A 17,977-nucleotide genomic window follows, 5' to 3' on the forward strand; every position below is an offset into this window, starting at 1 on the left:
GGAGTTATTATTGAAGAGTTACTCCAGTCACACTTCCTTTTGGAATCTGGTGGTACCACGCCGGATTGCTCTGTCAGGAGAGTGAAGTTGAGATCCTGAACAGGCATAATTCGTGATGCGTTTTAACACCAGAGTAAAATAAAAAAATTACAAAAAACATATCTACGAGCTTTTTAATAGAGCGATCGTATTATCCTAATGCCTGCTCTAAACATTCAGCGATACCTTTTCCGGGAGCCAGAGTGCTAACTCTTCATTCTCGTATCGCGCTGTAGTTGCTTGATTCTGTTTGGTTGTTTGGTGGTTACCACTGTTACCAGAATTCTTCCACGTCTCATGTCCTTAAGCTCCCCAGAGACGATCAATGTCAACTGTCAATGTGTTTACGCGATTGACGGAATTTCAATTGATCCGTCAATATTTTCGCCCCAGTTGCTTTGTAGACGTCCGCAGCAAAAGTGTGCGAATTCTTTTGATTTTACTTTCCATAACTATAAAAAATCGCGGGGACGTACAATATTTTTTTTGTTTGACTTTTTCACGCTCAGCTGGGATTTAAGATGTTTATTTTTTAAATAAACAACGTCTAATGAACAACAACAACATAAAACAAAATATTTTACAATGCAAGATGGGAAAACAGTAGATAAGATAGATTATGAAACATTACTGGAAACATCATTAAAGTAATACGTCAATATTAGTGTAATTAAATACTTCAGTGTATGTACAATAATGTACATGTTATAGGGGTATCAGTCACACAATAAATACATGAAATATGTCGAAGCAGAGCTAAACTAGGTCAGTTTGTTAGGCTTGTTGAAATGAATTCTATTATAAGACCTGTGTTACAGTATTGGCCTCGTTAAATTAATGATACCAAGAAATATAATTGATAAGTTTTATTCTTTAAAACACACATCACTGGTAACAAAACAACGACCCTCGAATTCCTTAATTATTTCATGGTTGTTATTGATCCGTTATTTAGAGAGAGAAGAGGAAGAAAATGGGCATGCAAGCCTATTTATAAACTAATTCATTCGAATGTATTGGTATATTTAATCACAATTATTGTCCTTAGGGGAGACATCTGTCGGATATTTCAATTACTCAATACAGATACAAGTGGCATTTTTCGTTGGTTTGATTCTTGGCTAAAGTCTGAACATGCTGCCAGGGCACGGAAGAATTTATTTTTTTACACATAAACAAAAAATAATTTTTAAAAAATAACCATTATATAAGCAAAAATAATTTGAAAAATAAACATAATATAAATATGGACAAATTAATTTGAAAAACAATCATGAGATGAATATGAACAAAAAAGTTCTAAAATAAGAGAATCATAATATGAACAAGTTAATTCGATGTTCCTAGGTCATCCTTCAGGTAGGTTGCTAATTTTTCTCCTTCTTATGACTGCTAGCAAATCAAAAAAAATTTGATGGTCCAAGGTCATCCTTCAGGTAGGTTGCTAATTCTTCTCCTTTTTATGACTGCTAGCAAAAATTTGATGGTCCAAGGTCATCCTTCAGGTAGGTTGTTGATTTTTCTCTTGTTTATGACTGCAGGAACTTATTTATTCAGTCCGGGGGGTACATCGGGCGTCCCTGTAGCAATGCTTGAATCCCTTTCCATGGGTAATAAACATATTTTGCTGATAGGTCTCTTAAATGTTCCTTGTGCGGTTTTGAGGGTAACCACCCGCACTTTCCCGTCAGCTCCAGGGTGAGTAGCTAGGATCCTGGCTAGTTTCCACATATTAGGCGGCAGGTTGTCCTCCTTTAGTATGACCATGTCGTCCCTTTCAACAGTCCTGAGGCCCTTGTCTTCCTTCCATTTGGTACGTCTTTGTAATTCTGCAAGATATTCCAGTTTCCACCTGCACCAAAATGTTTGAATCAGTGCATTTAATTTTTGATATTGATTCAATCGATTATATTGTATCTCCCGAACATCCTTCTCAGAGATAGAAGCTATCCCTCCGCCAATCAGGAAATGATTTGGAGTCAAAGGATTCAGGTCAGTCGGATCGTTGGACAGAGGAGTGAGCGGACGTGAATTTAAACAGCATTCTACCTGACACAATAAAGTATATAATTGTTCAAAGGTTAAACTTGAATTATAGGTTATTCTTTTTAAATGATATTTGGCGGATTTCACTGCTGCTTCCCAGAGTCCAGCGAAATTCGGTGACCGTGGTGGAATAAATCCCCACACTATTGACAAATCAGCTAAATATTTTTGAATCTTGTCATCAGATTTCTTTAACTTATCATACAATTCTCTCAGTTGATTATATGCTCCCTTAAAATTGGTCGCATTATCTGAATATATTTTAAAGGGTTTGCCCCTCCGCGCAATGAAACGTTTTAAACAATTTAAAAAGTTGTCAGTGGTGAGGTCTGTTACCAGTTCCAAATGCACAGCTTTCGTTGAGAAACAAACAAAAATGCATAAATAAGATTTCACCAATGGAGCCTTCCTGGTGATACCGCTTTTCATCATGATAGGACCTGCGTAATCAATCCCGGTAACCTCGAATGGCCTGCTAGGTGTTATTCTGTTTTCCGGCAAGTCACCCATGATAACTTGACTGGTTACTGGATTTTTTCTGAAACATACTATACATTTATGTAATATTTGCTTAACAGTGGTTTTTCCGGCAATCGGCCAGAACTGTAATCTCACTAGAGATAACAAAGTTTGTGTCCCTGCATGTAAATGTACATAATGAAGATGTCGAATAATTAATTCTGTTAACTTATTATTTTTTGGTAAAATTATTGGGTGTCGTTGCTGGTATGATAAATGTTTCGCCTTTGTTAGCCTGCCCCCGACACAAATTAATCCATTATTTATAAATGGATTAAGCGACAAAATAACGCTACGTTTATCCAGTGAACATGTATTACTCAAAGCCCTGAACTCATCCTTAAAATGGTAGCGTTGAATTATTGCTATTAGACGATGCAATGTATTGTCCAGCTCCGGCACGCTTAACCTCCCGGTTAATTTACAGTTTTTTGTGTTACAATTATTAAAGAAACGCAATATATATGCAGTTACTCTCTTTAGCTTGTTGAGAGAGGAAAATTTTGAAAAGATGTCCCACTCCGTGACATTAGTAGACACGCATACCGCCTTGGTTTTTATCTCTGGAGGATTTATACAGGAATTTTCTGGCTTCGGCCAGTGATCGGCCTCTCTTATTAGCCAATCCGGACCCTTCCACCAAATATCTGCTTGTAATAGTTTGTTTGCTGTAACTCCTCTTGATAAAATATCAGCGGCGTTTTCCTGCGATGAAACATGTCGCCAATGGGCGGGATCGCCGGCCTCTTGTATCTCGGCAACCCTGTTGGCCACAAAGGTATTCCATCTAGCTGGCTGTCCTCTTATCCAGCATAGTGCGATGGTAGAGTCACACCAGTAGTATGTATCCACCTCAACCATGTTGAGTGCTTTTTTGATGTTTTTTAATAATTTCGTTAACAGCACCGCACCACAAAGTTCCAATTTTGGCAGGGATATGTTTTTTAATGGCGCTATCCTGGACCTGGAAGATATTAACTGAGAGTGCATCTTACCCTCGGCGTTCCTGGATACTAGATACGCACAGGCTCCGTAGGCCTTTTCTGATGCGTCGCAAAAACCATGGATTTGTAGGCTGTTTTGACCCCACAAGATTCTTCTCTTTATTTTCAACAGGTTTATTTGAGATAAATTTTTCATGTAATTTTCCCAATCTTTTAATATTCCCTCGGGTATTTCTTCGTCCCAGGAAGTCTTAGATATCCATAATCTCTGCATAATTAGTTTTGCTACAACCGTTACTGGTCCTAGCAGTCCTAAAGGATCGAACGTTGAGGCGATACTTGACAATATCCGCCGTTTGCTTTGTACGGTACATACTGGTTTTTTCACTACATATGAAAAGTAATCAAACTCACTGTTCCAGATTAATCCTAGTATTTTTTCTTCTTGGGGTTCTTTAGATATCAATCCTTGCATATCTTGACCTGGTTCGGAAGATAATTCTGCCACGTTCGATCTCCATTTTCTTAGATTCATCCCTGCAGATTTTAGTAAACTGATTACCTGTTGTTTTAGAAGGTGGCACGATTCAACGTCATTTCCTCCCGTTAATAGGTCGTCCATGTAAAAGTCATTTTCAATGACATTGCTTGCTATAGGAAATGAAAGTCTATTTTCAATACCTATTTGCTTCAGGCATCTTGTCGCCAGGAAAGATGACGGTCCTAATCCATAAGTCACTGTCCTTAGCTTGTAATGCTTCAAATCCTCATCCTGTGAAAAGCGCCAAACAATTTTCTGTAGATTGCGGTCGCTTTCCTGCACGTTTATCTGACGGTACATTTTCTCTATGTCCGCAGTTATGACTACAGGATGTTTTCTGAAATGTAAAATTTGCATATTTAAATCCTTTTGTATGTTAGGTCCGACCATCAGAGCATCATTAAGGGAAATACCAGAAGATGTTTTTGCCGATCCATCGAACACCACGCGAACTTTAGTAGTGGTGCTTGACTCCTTCATCACCGCATGATGTGGTAAAAAATATGATCTCGCATCGCATTCGGATTTTTGGCACTCTTCCATATGACCCAATTGTAAATATTCTCTCATAAACATGCTATATTGACATTTCAATTCTTTATTGGTGGAAAATTTTCTTTCCAATGTATGAAACCTTTTTTCAGCCATTGACAAAGAACTCCCTAGTTGGTCTATACAAGGGCGGGTTGGTAAGGCTACCGTAAATCTGCCCTCCATGTCTCTACTATGACACTCTGTAAAGTTGACTTCGCAAGCCTTTTCTTCAAAATTCTGAGGTTTCATGACATCCACCTCTTCTAGTTTCCAGAATCTTTCCATCTGGTTACCTATTTTATTAATGGCTAGATTACAATTAATTGATACTGGCCTTGTTTTAGTGATGATGTCGATCGCTCCGGAAACAATCCAACCGAGTTCAGTCCTTTGAATAGTTGGCCCGCCCTCCATTAAGCGTATTCGATCATTATTCATTATTTCCCAAAAAACTTCCGCACCCAACAGGATGTCAATTGGAGACGTGACATTGAAATCCTTATCCGCTAGTTGCAAGCCAGATGGGATCTTCAACTCTTGTTTCCTGAAGGTCATTTGGGGTAGGTCGGTTGTTATAGCCTGCAATACTAAACAAGAAATTTTCTTATTATAATCACTATTCACTGCTAACATGTCAATTGTAACTCTTCGATTGATATGTGTGATGCGATTTTGTATTCCAGACACCGGCATATTTATTTTTTCTGTTTTTAATTTTAATTTTTTTGCAAAACTCTCTCTTATGAAATTCGATTGGGCGCCTGAATCCAATAATACCCTCGCTTTGTGTAAACGGTTGTCGCTACCTACGATATTCACGATCGCTGTAGATAATAAAATTATCTTTTCATTTTTATTTAACACCGTATGATTTGCCACTGATGTCGAGCTGTGTGCCTCTTCATTTGTGTTTTCACTATTTAATTCATTAACATGTATCAAAGTATTATGTTGATCACTTGCACAGATTTTACATTTGAATTTATTTTTGCAATCTTGTGTAAAATGTCCTACCCTCAAACATTTGAAACAGGCTCGGGCCTTTTTTAAAAATTCTAATCTTCCTTGGATATTTAATTTGAGAAATTTTTTACAATAATACACTGGATGATTTTCTTTACATAGGATGCATCCGTGTTTGGTTGCTATCAATGAGACAGACAAATCTTTCTTGCGATCATCACGTGTTGTAACATTCTTGTAGGTAGGCCTTTTTTCTTGCAAATTTGTGAACTCCAGTACCTCAACACGTTTGGTTAGACATGTAATAAATTCTTTCAACGTTGGGAGTGCACCATCTATTGGCTGCTCTTCCCAAAATCTACGAGTTGATCCATCCAATTTATTAGATATTAAATATATCATAATCGCGTCCCAGGAATCAACATGTAATCCTAGATTTTTTAACGCTTCTAAATTTATATTAGCCTGATCAATAATATGCCTTAACGCGACTGGACATTCTTGTTTCATATCTTTTAACTGAAATAAAGATGCAACATGCCTATGAACTATTATTTTTTTATTCGCGTAACGTTCCTGCAGTATCTGCCACGCAGATTCGTAATTGTCGTGCGATATGGTCAAGGAGGCAATCAATTTAGCTGCGTCTTTTTTAAGGCACGATTGTAAATAAAAGAATTTTTGAGACTTGTTTAACGTATTATTTTCATGAACCAATGCTTTAAAGGTCTCAGCGAATTTAGCATACTCAGTAATTTCACCATGAAATTCAATAAGTTTCAAAGTTGGTAATTTAATTTCACATTTTTCATGATTTACTGAATTCAATAAACCTTTTGCTAATGCAAGTACAGAGAAATATTGATTTTCAAAGGATTCACGTTGACTTACGTGTTCTGCCTCGTCATCCGAAAGTTCTTCGATTTGAGATTGAATTTTTTCAAAGTCATCTAACAATTTTTCGACCTTTTGATAACGTAATTCTAGTTCCGTTTTATCGAGTGTCTTTAAAATATCATTAAACCTTGTCAATTTCGCTTTCAAAATTCCACGCTTGTTGATTAACGGCTTTAACTTTTCCATCTTTAGTGGTAAATAATAAACAATTTAACTTTTAACCTCAAACAACTGACAGTTTACGAATGAAAACACGGCGTTGTTAGCAAAAATGCTTGTTAGTGCCAGGGCTGACAACCTTTTAAATCAGAACAACCACTGAACCACTCACCACTGACAACTTTTTAAATCAGAAATTCGCTGAAATTATTTTGTAGCGAGATTTTACCCGGTAAATTTGAATATTCGCGTGAATTATTTTTAATTAAATAAATCCAATGACAAAACTCTTACAATTGAGATGCTCATTTAACAATAATCGTATCAATTTGCAATGTAGGTAGCTATTAAAATTTTATGCAACTGAAAAATCAAAAACAACAATAATCTTTGTTGCATATTTAAATATTTCATTTGGGATAATTTGAAATAGGAAGGATTCGGGATTCGGTCACAGTTTTGATAGGATGGCGTTGGGATACTTATCTGATGATGATCTGCATCTTCTTGGTTTTTTGCTGGTTCATATTTCGGCTTTCTGGTGCACGATGCGGCTCGATTGGACCATATGTTACAGTATTGGCCTCGTTAAATTAATGATACCAAGAAATATAATTGATAAGTTTTATTCTTTAAAACACACATCACTGGTAACAAAACAACGACCCTCGAATTCCTTAATTATTTCATGGTTGTTATTGATCCGTTATTTAGAGAGAGAAGAGGAAGAAAATGGGCATGCAAGCCTATTTATAAACTAATTCATTCGAATGTATTGGTATATTTAATCACAATTATTGTCCTTAGGGGAGACATCTGTCGGATATTTCAATTACTCAATACAGATACAAGTGGCATTTTTCGTTGGTTTGATTCTTGGCTAAAGTCTGAACAACCTGTTTATACATTAATTATGTAGATTACATCCTCATAATCATTACCTAAATTCAGTATACGGCGAACGGCAGTATACAATTGTGATTCCATGTTGCAGTTGTCACAGTAATACGGTAGATAATGTCTCGATGTTGGTTTGCGAGGTACATTGAAAGAAATCAAGTATATTAGTTCAGGACGTAGTTCATCACTGACGATTTGAACCATTTATTGGAAAACCATTGATTTGGCAGGAGTGCCCGGCTTCATCCGGTTACGTGCGCCAGATCGGGAGAGGCTGGTTTGGTTTGATCTCTCCAACTGGTCTCTCTTGATCCATCGCCTTGTACCGCAGCGGGAGGGATAGATCATTCGACTTCACTACTGAACACTGATCCCTATATTCTTACCTACCCCTAATACCCTATTCCTTCCCATAACTTCCTCTCCTTCGCTTCCTTAAAAAAACCCTCCACACAGCATCCCCAAAGATTAAATAGGCACTGAGGGAAATTATTTTCCTCATGGCTTCCTATGTGGGGTTAAGAGAAGAAAAAAAAAATAACCAATTATTGAATTTATAATTTCATTAATTAAAGAAAATTTCCGCGTTCCGCGATGAAACTGAATTCCAAAGGGCTCAACAGACCATTCCGCTGCTTCAATGGCGCTTGTCTGTATGGGCTCAATTAAATTATCCATCATTCTTTCGTCACCAGAAAGTCGCAAATTCAATTGAATCTGTAAACTATCAATTTATTTGCATATGTCAATCGCATAAATGACGTAAATTGACGTAACCATTGACAATTATTGATATTCGTCGTCTGCAGGAAGATTTAAAATCGACATACACGTAGAACTCGATAAGAGAATCGATATAGAACGGAGCGCAGGCGAGGAGACACGAATAACGCGAGCGTGTCAGCTACGCTCTCGCTCTCGGGTTCTCGGAGTGTAGAGCAAACATACAACTCAAACTGATAATCTAATATATCACACTTGATGGAACATCACAATTCATCGTGAATATCGTCTCTGTTTAAATTAAAAAAATAGTGTGGCCCCACGTAGCTGCCGCACTTGGGAAAATCCGGCGGGGGTTTGACGAAGTCCGACGTCTCCCCCACCTGGAGCACCACTTCCAGCCCCCTGGTCCACTGGTTGGAGCGCTCGTCCCGCAGGATCCAGTAGCCGGGGTTGTCGGCCTTGAACCTCAGGGCCACCGCGCCGAACTTGGGGATAGTGACGGTGTCCTTCCTGACCGGGTTAACCAGGTTCTTGCTGGGGAAGAGTTGACCTTCCTGCTCCAGCCTCTGGATGGTCTCCGCGTCCAGGAATCCGGGCACCTGGGCAACCCCCACCACCAGGAAGCTGTATCCATGGAGATGGAACACGTGGTCGGATTCGCCACTTGGAGACAACGAGACAATTCTAAATTAGATCCGAGACGATAGTTTGTTTGGTACAGAAAATGATTAGGGGAATGCTCACTTATTTCCATAAGTACAACATCAAGAAACCGCGTACATGGCTATAACGGCACCAGCTGGAGCTGTAGATACGTACAACTTGGCACAATTCATGTTCATTATTTTTAATTTAATTTTATTACCATTTTATAATTTTGACATTTTAAGAAGATTGTATGAAATATAAATATAAAATAAATGTATAATATTTTCGTGTTCCTCCTCACTAGGCGATCCCACTAGGAGATCTCACTAGGAGATCCCACTAGGAGATGCCACAAAGAGATGCTGAGAGGAACTAGGTATTGGATAGAGGATTTTCAGCGGCGTCTAAAGTTCAACTTCATGGTTTGGGTAGGGTTTTTTCAATAACTTGTATGAACATATATTATGTTAAAAATACTATTCTATATACTGGTATATTTGGTATAGAGTTTCTTTGCCAAAGGTAGTAACACTTAGGTATATTTCCTTTGCACTTGTGTTTTGTGAGATGCGTTTTTGAGGTGATGAACCTAATTTTTGGCATATAATTTTTTATATACTTGGAACGTAGAATGTTTGACGTCCTGGGGATCTTTAAATCTTCCAATCCAATTATTCCATAGAACAATTTATAGTGAGAGTGGCATAAAGCATTATATAGTCTCTTCAGATCCCTAGTTAACAAGAGTCGGTGAGTTTTATTAGTTTGTTTGAGGTTCCATTAATGTGAATCCCTGTGGAGTCAGATATTGAATGCTCAGGGCCGGCCATGTGCAGGTGCAATTGGAGCAGTCCGCTCCGGGCGCCGACTTGGCAAGCGCCAAGAAGCGAAGGCGCTGATAATACTCAACACAGCGCTCTTGAAGTTTTTACTAGCGCCAGTGCCTTTTGGCTCATGTGAATGCTTTTAGTTTATCGGCCGTATCGCCAGTAGGTAACGTAGCAGTACAGTTTATCGGCCGTATCGCCAGTAGGTAGCGTAACAGTACAGTTTATCGGCCGTATCGCCAGTAGGTAGCGTAGCAGTACAGTTTATCGGCCGTATCGCCAGTAGGTAGCTTAGCAGTACAGTTTATCGGCCGTATCGCCAGAAGGTAGCGTAGCAGTACAGTTTATCGTCCGTATCGCCAGTAGGTAGCGTAGCAGTACAGTTTATCGGCCGTATCGCCAGTAGGTAGCGTAGCAGTACAGTTTATCGGCCGTATCGCCAGAAGGTAGCGTAGCAGTACAGTTTCTCGGCCGTATCGCCAGTAGGTAGCGTAGCAGTACAGTTTATCGGCCGTATCGCCAGTAGGTAGCGTAGCAGTTCAGTTTATCGGCCGTATCGCTAGTAGGTAGGTGGTTTATATGATAGTATTTTCATCGTTTTAAATGATTTTATATCACTTTTTAAAGGTGTGTTGAGATATCATGGAACCAGTGAAACTTCATGTTCATGCATACTAAATAATTGTATTTTCATAACAATTTACTGCTCATTAAAATGAAATACATTAATTTGCTAAATAATGACGATATAAAATTAATAAACGCATAATTTATGGCAGTATCATAAATTGTCGAATACCGCGGGTAGTGCTAGTGCTAATGCTACCTACCTTCTCACTTTCACAATAACGCAACAGAACGGTTATTTGTTAAGCTACCACTTTCCATTAATTCCAAGCCAGTACTTACTCCATTATTATTTCAGTAGTACCACAGTACTATTTCGCCCTTTTTCAGTTAGTTTTTGTTAGTCTGGGTGAAGTTTGAATGTTTTCACCTATTCGATGGAGCGATGAGATCCTGAAGTAAATATGGGTTAGCATCCAAGATCACTCCAATCCGACTAGAGTACAAGCCTGGGTGCGCGACCGGAGTAGTAGTTCACTGTTTAAAGGAGGTATCAAACGGTCACTCGGGTGAATGTTCACTCGAGTGAACGTTGGAATTCGTTTGATTTGTGATCATTTGATCGAAGAATTGACAAAGAAGAAGTAAAGTATATGTTTTTTATTATATGAGGCCCCGAAGAAAATAATTTACCTCCGGGCCTATGTCATCTTTGGGGATGCTGCGTGGAAGGTCTTTTTAAAGAGAGGAAGTTCTGGGAAGGTAAAAGGTATGTGAGGTGGGTATCAGAGATGTGCTTTATTTCAAATAAATCCATTTCAAATGGAAATGCAAAATGCAAAATGGGTATTTTCCATTTTGCATTTTAAATGCTTTTCTAAAAACCATTTTGCATTTTGCATTTCAAATGCTTTTCTCAATGCATTTTCCATTTTAAATGCTTTTTTGCAACATTCTTCCTATCTCCACTCATCTTTTTTCATAAGCCCCAAATATCAGCCAGTCCTCAACCTCGATATGAGAGATAATTTCCATTTGTCAAGTTGCTCCCTGGTAGGAGCCCTGGCAATTGAGTGATACCATTACAAAAAATACTGATTCAAATACCAAACATGGGGCCATGACGCTGTAATATTAAATGTTAGATAGCAGTTTCTATGTTTTTACGTTGGCAACATTAGTCCCGCGCAAATTTTGGAGTTTTATAATCTGTAGTCGTGGTGTTTTTGGATTTACCATCATGTAATATGTTTGTTCTACATTGATGTCCATTATTAAATGACAAAATTGTTTAAAAATTCTATAATTATTTTGATTGTTTGACCTGAGAAACCATTTTGCATTTTCAATGCATTTTGAAAATAGGTATTTTGCATTTTGCATTTTCAAATGGAAAAGTTTTGATCCATTTCCATTTTGCATTTCAAATGGTTTTGGGTACCCATTTTGCACATCTCTGGTGGGTATAAATATATTCTTCCCGCTGCGGCGCGAGGCGATGGGTCGAAAGACCAGTTGAAGGGGTCAAAGGGCCTCCCCAAACCAGCATCTCCCGATCTGGTACGCCATCAGCTGGTGGACAGGCGCATCCTGAACCACCACCAAACCTAGCGAACCACTTGGGGTTTGACCTATGGCAGAGGTGTTGGTTATGTAATAAATGGTTACCGGGGCGGCGGTACCCATACCCGCCTCCCGAATTTTTGAGATCTTCAAATACTTTGTTGGGAGAATTATTGGAGGAAGATCCTGAATCATAGGTACTTAAATGATCTTAGAATGGATAAAAGTAAATTTGAAGAACTGCTAAAGAAGATACTTTGATGAGAGAGATTATACCAGCACGAATAAAAAAGCAAATTGTACTGAGTTATCTAAGAGTCACTTGTAAGTTAATTAAGGCATTGGTAATTCTTAAAATGATCTAAAAATGCAGGGATGGAGGAAAATATTTAATTCACAACTAGTTTGTAAAAATCTCTCAAAAAATGCTTTACTTGCATTTAAAGATACACTGTGAATTTTTTCATGCCTGTAACATATTAAATAACCGAACAAACATGTTGTTAATTTTTTTCGGAGCTTACTTTGCGATTTTTGCTATCGAGGGAATTACACATATATATATTTTTTTTTTGGTTTTAGACATTTCACCCTGAAAAGAGTGCTTTGTGCCGGTAACAGTTAAAGTGGATAAAAAAATTCGGTTAATCTATTGGGAGAATAATAAAACAAATTAATCATTGGAGTCATTTAGATCGCTAAAACAAATTAAATGTTGAATTCATTCAGGTTAATAAACTTACATAAAGCTGTATGAACACGAGAATTGTTAAGAGATAAAAGGTATGAAATGTTAAGGGGGGACTGGTGTGTGATTTTAATAAGACGGCGGTATATGTTCTTGAAAGATGAATGATTTTTACAGTTAAAGAAAACGTGGTCGAGGGTTTCCTCTTCCACACCGCACTGGCAGACCGGATCATCCAAAACTCTAATTCTAGCCAAGTGGGATGCAATTGAACAATGACCAATTCTCATTCTCGAAATACATGAAATGAATCGTTTTGACAGTTTTTTACCGTGAAACCATGGCTTAGCAGGGATATGGTTTTGAATTCCAGCATAGAAAGATCCAGTTCTTATTTTGGAGACTGCCCAATTTTCTTCCCAGGCACGAGTCATGTTGGATTTAAGAATCGGGAAGACATCGTAAATAGGGATTCTAAAATTTAGTGGGATAGTTCCGGAATCTAAACCAGATTTGGCGAGAGAATCGGCCATCTCATTACCCTCTATACCCAAATGGGCAGGGACCCAGGCCAATATCGTCTCAAGCCCAGATTCACTTAGAGAATTGAGAAGATTTTTTATTTTACATATAATATTGTCTTCCGGATAACATAGAATATTTGACATAATTTTAGTTAGAGCACTTAGCGAATCAGTACATAGTAAGGCTCGATGAATGTTGAGAACCTGGATTTGATTTAGCGCTTGTTCAATTGCAAAGCATTCAGCTGTAAATATGGAAACTTCTTTCGGTAATTTATAAGTGAGATTGATGTTGAATTCTGGACTATATATCGATGCTCCACATCTTTTATTTTCAAATTTGGAACCATCAGTGTAAAGGATGGAAAATCCAGGGAATTTTGAAGCCACAATGCTTTTAAAACAGTCCACATTATGAAATTTATTTGGGGAAGATAAAATATTCTTCCGAAAGTCGGATGTTATTGTGTTCGGCATAAAAGTGATTGCCTTAAATGGAATATTGTATATAGGGAGATTGGGAACTTCTTGAAGATATTGGAGGGAAGATGACAGAGAATTATAGAGATGAAAACTTTTAATTAGGAGAGGATAACATTTTTTTTCCCTCAATCTTTTGTTAGACTTCAAATTAACACTTAGCAGATTAAGACTTTGTTTAATAGGATGATGTGATAACGATAAAGCCTTGAAAATATATTTATTGGCAAGGAATTGCCTTCTGAAATATAATGGAGGCTCCCCACATTCCACCTGAAGCGCATTAATTGGAGAAGACTTCATAGCTCCAATAATCATTCTGAGGGCTTTTGATTGAATTCTTTCCATTTTCTTATCTAAATATTTAGGGAGGGGGTCAAAAAGGAATGTGCCGTAATCCAAGTGGCTCCGAACTAGGGAATTATACATTAATTTAAGAGTGGTAGGATGAGATCCCCACCATACTCTGGAAACTGCTCGCATCATATTAAGTCCCTTTTCACACTTTGTAGAAATTATCTGAATGTGTGGAAGCCAGGAAAGTTTATGGTTCAAAAGAAGACCAAGGAATTTGATTTGAGTAGCGGTTTGTAGAGGCACATTATCAAAAGAGATTGAGAAGTGGGGAATTTTTCTTTTGCGCGTGAAAGCCACGACCCTTGTTTTAGATGCCGCCAGATTCATCCCATTTATTGACAACCAGCTTTTAATATATTGTAAAGCCAAATTCATTTCCTTAGCTGCAAGAATGATATTTTTATGTAACAAATATATAAGGATATCATCCGCAAAGTAAAGTCGCTTGATAGAAAAAGGAATTACTGAGTCTAGGTCGCTTATATAAATATTAAACAACAGAGGACTGATAACAGAACCCTGGGGTAAACCTCTCCATAGTTTGCGCCTTAAGCATTTAGAGGAAGACTCAATAATAATAGACCTATCTGTGAGCAAATTAATAATAAATTGGACTAATTTCGGGGATATTTGTTTTTTAATTAGCTTTTCTTTCAAAACATTCAGTAAAACATCATCGTAAGCTGATGAAAGGTCAAGGAATGTGGCCAATGTATAAGAATTTAGGGATTGAGAAACTCGGATATCAGTTATGAACAAACTTAAATTATCCATTGTAGATTTCTTTTTCCGAAAACCATACTGATTTGGTGAGATAATATCCTGACTTTCAACAAACCACTCTAGTCTGTTTTTTATCAAACGCTTCGCTACTTTCATCAAACATGATGAAAGGGCAATAGGCCGATAAGACGAAATTTCAGATGGATTTTTTCCAGGTTTTAAAATGGGAATGATTTTTTGAGTTTTCCAAACATCCGGAATTAGTCCTGTTTCAAACATATTATTGATAAGAGATAAGAAATATTCAACCGCCATATCAGAAAATGATTTAATGAAACTATAAAATATTCCATCGGGACCCGGAGCAGAGTCAGAAAGGGCTTTTATCACTCGTTTCATCTCATCAATGGAGAAAGGAGCATCTAGCTAGTTAGAGTGAGACGGATACGGCTTAATATAAGGTATTTCTTCACATCCGGCAACTGATGGGGGGGCTATTTTATCCGCAAATCCTATAAGAATTTCTTCTGATATATGTTTGATTCTTGGCGGAGAATACGATGATCCAAATTTTTTTAAACTAGACCAAACTGAAGACTGGGGAGTTTCCGGAGACAGGTTCTCACAGAACTTCCGCCATCCAGTGCGCTTCTTATTTTTCAAAATTCTTTTGGTTTCTGCCTGGGCTTTTTTAACTGATAAAAAATTTTCTAGTGACATACACTTACGAAAAGAGGAAATTGCTATTTTTCGAGAGTTGACGGAGCGAGTGCATTCCTCGTCCCACCACGGAGTAGAGGGTTTTATTTTAATGTTCGCATTGCGTTTCGGGATGGATTTTTCTGCTGCATTTATAACCATAGAAGGAAACGTCTCACATTGCATTCTGATGTCTCCCGGGGACGATTTTGTTAAATTAATAAGGTTATCTAGTTCAGAAGAGAAAGTGCTCAAAAAAAGTGCAAAAAAAATTTGAGATTATTTTTAACTGGGGGGGAATAAGTGTTAAATTGATGGTGGAAGCGGATTATAATTGGGAAATGATCACTAGAGAGGGGATCGTTTAGGGTGTCCCAAGAGCATTTCGATGCTAACGAATACGAACAAAGAGATATATCAACAGCACTTTTCCGTTGATGAGGGGGGGTGAATCTGGTTGGAGATCCGTCATTTAAAAAACATAGATTATGGGTATCAATAAAATCTAAAAGATTGCGGCCAGAACGATTTGTTATTTCGCTACCCCAAGAAGGGGAATGTGCATTAAAATCTCCAAGGATCATATAAGGGGAACAAATCTGGGTTAAGATTGGTGCCCATTCATTTTCAATAAAAGTCGTAGAGGGAGGAATATATATTGACAATATTGTGATATCAGATAAGACAGCTGCTATTATCTGGATATCGTCGGAGGGAGTATGAATATTAATTTCTTTAAAAGGGATAGAATTATGGATTATCAGAGCCGAGCCGCCTTTACCATCCGGTCTGTCGTGTCTGAGACAATAATAACCTGGAATTCTTAAGTGAAAGGAGGGTTTTAACCACGTTTCAGAAATGGCGGCTACTGAAACGTCGTGTTCGTCGAGTAATTGTATTAGGTCAGATTTGTTAGCGACGAGGCTTCTACTGTTCCACTGAAGGATTTTGTTCAGTTTCGAAGCCATCGGGGAGGCAAGATAATAAAGATTTAATGTAATCGGCAGCGTTGGACGGTACAGTATTGTTGTTTGTAAGGATAGTAATTAAAAGGGTTATTAAAGTTTGTATAAAAGAATTATTATTCATTATTTCGGAGAGAGCAGGAGGGGAAGTATTACCATTAATGGCACACCCATTGGGCGTCTGGGATTTGGCATTCCCATTCGGGCTGGCCAAAATATTATTCAATTGTTTTTTATCAAGGTAAGGTGTATATTTTGGGTTGGGTTTGACTAGCTTGAGAATGGTTTCTCTGTGAGAAGATGACGTTGAATTTAAAAAGGTGGTTGTTTGGAAAGGAGCTGAGGACGATGTCATCTCTGCGAATGATTTTTTCGCAGGAGAGATTAACTTTGAGGCCTGGAAGTACGAAATGTTGTCGGTAGCCATTTTATGTTTTATGTTCTTCTATCTTGTTAATTCCGGACAGGCTAGACTGACCGCAGTATGTGCACCCGAACAGTTAATGCAAATGGGATCATTGGAAGATTTCGGACATTGATCAAATGGGTGACCTTCTCCGCAATAGTAACAACGTGGGGGGGAGCGGCATACGGATTTCGAATGTCCGAACCGGCAGCAGTTGAAACATTGAATTGTTGGAAATTTATAAACTTCGACGGGAAGCGAGGTATAGTAAATTAACACACGAGACGGTAGGGATTGTCCCTCAAATGTAACAACAACAGACTGGGAAGGTTTCCAGATCGTGTTTCCGTCAGTAGAATCCTTGTAGTTCAGTCGACGTACTTTTAATACTTTCGGGGTTCCGTGAGAATTATTCAAAGCATCAACAATTTCAGCCTCTGGGATCTCCGCGGGAATTCCTCGCACAAGACCCATTCTCGAAAGGTTAAATGTAGGGATAAACGATTTATATTTATGATTTGAGAGCGAGTCAATTTTTTTTACAAATCCATTTGCGGAAGCGGCAGTGTTAAACTCGATAGATAATTTATATCGCCCTTCCGGTTTAATTGAACCGTTAACAATACCAAGGTTATTATTTTTTGAGTCAAATACGAATTTACCAAAATCTAAAGGATGAATAAGTTTTCCCTGTTCAGTTCTCTGAACGTTAACGGTAAATGGACCGGAAGCTGAAGCAAGATAAAGTAATTCAGTACTTTTGGCATTATCGCTAGTTAAAGTACTTGGCTGGATGTTACTATTGGTGTTAAGGTCGTTAGGGGTCGAGGTTTGTTGAATCGGTGGTATAGATTTAACTTTCGATGGAATATGAAGGCTATGCGATGGTCGTCGTTTACAAGATGGGAGCGTAATAGAAACCTGGCTCGTATTAGATTCCGAATCAGAAAAATCCAATATCGACCCTGGGTCGGGAGGTCTATCTTCATCTTCCTCCATTATATAAAAAAAAACTTAACTTTTAAAAATTAAACTGACAAAATAATACGCAGTCTATTTCATTGACTGTACAAACAAAAACGGATTAGCCGTAAGCAGGAATGCAAACAAATAGGTAAACGATAAACAATATTAAATAAAATGTAACAATAATCTCTTACCTGTACGCAGCGCAGGAACGGGCGAACGGCACTTAGCAATAGTAAGGTACACACAACCACTGTTGACCGCGGCTCTAATCGGACTCCCAATTACATATAATT

The 17,977-nt window shown here is 38.0% G+C and overlaps 2 protein-coding genes across 5 annotated transcripts; both read right to left on the bottom strand.

Moving 5' to 3' along the window:
• Positions 1-899: 899 nt before the first annotated feature.
• Positions 900-6,611, bottom strand: LOC149421363 (uncharacterized). 4 transcript variants are annotated; one of them, XR_016302494.1, is made up of 3 exons: positions 6,478-6,611; positions 4,958-5,210; positions 905-4,426 (listed from the first exon to the last, which is right to left on the bottom strand). XR_016302494.1 is itself a non-coding variant. In XM_089634355.1 (2 exons), the coding sequence occupies exons 1-2, from the start codon at positions 6,492-6,494 to the stop codon at positions 1,585-1,587; spliced, it is 324 nt and encodes a 107-aa protein (XP_089490481.1). In that variant the 5' UTR covers positions 6,495-6,509; the 3' UTR covers positions 1,428-1,584. The 4 variants fall into 4 exon arrangements, 1 of the variants encoding a protein (XP_089490481.1); XR_016302495.1 differs by lacking the exons at positions 4,958-5,210; positions 6,478-6,611 and having other exon boundaries at positions 900-1,891; positions 2,482-4,942; XM_089634355.1 differs by lacking the exon at positions 4,958-5,210 and having other exon boundaries at positions 1,428-1,891; positions 6,478-6,509.
• A 1,854-nt stretch (positions 6,612-8,465) lies between these two features.
• On the bottom strand, positions 8,466-17,189 carry LOC149421364 (multicopper oxidase 3-like). The gene is made up of 2 exons (XM_089634699.1): positions 17,038-17,189; positions 8,466-8,931 (listed from the first exon to the last, which is right to left on the bottom strand). The coding sequence occupies exons 1-2, from the start codon at positions 17,187-17,189 to the stop codon at positions 8,532-8,534; spliced, it is 552 nt and encodes a 183-aa protein (XP_089490825.1). The 3' UTR covers positions 8,466-8,531.
• Positions 17,190-17,977: the final 788 nt, after the last annotated feature.

Source organism: Hesperophylax consimilis, chromosome 8 (assembly GCF_061612785.1).
Source record: "Hesperophylax consimilis isolate HC1 chromosome 8, BYU_Hcon_1.0, whole genome shotgun sequence".
NCBI lineage: Eukaryota > Metazoa > Arthropoda > Insecta > Trichoptera > Limnephilidae > Hesperophylax > Hesperophylax consimilis.

Coding starts and splice junctions, on each gene's coding strand:
- LOC149421364 (XM_089634699.1), bottom strand. CDS start 17,189: ATGGGTCTTGTGCGAGGAATTCCCGCGGAGATCCCAGAGGCTGAAATT. Junction 8,932..17,037: donor ACGATCTGGAAACCTTCCCA/GTCTGTTGTTGT, acceptor GTTGTCTCCAAG/TGGCGAATCCGACCACGTGT.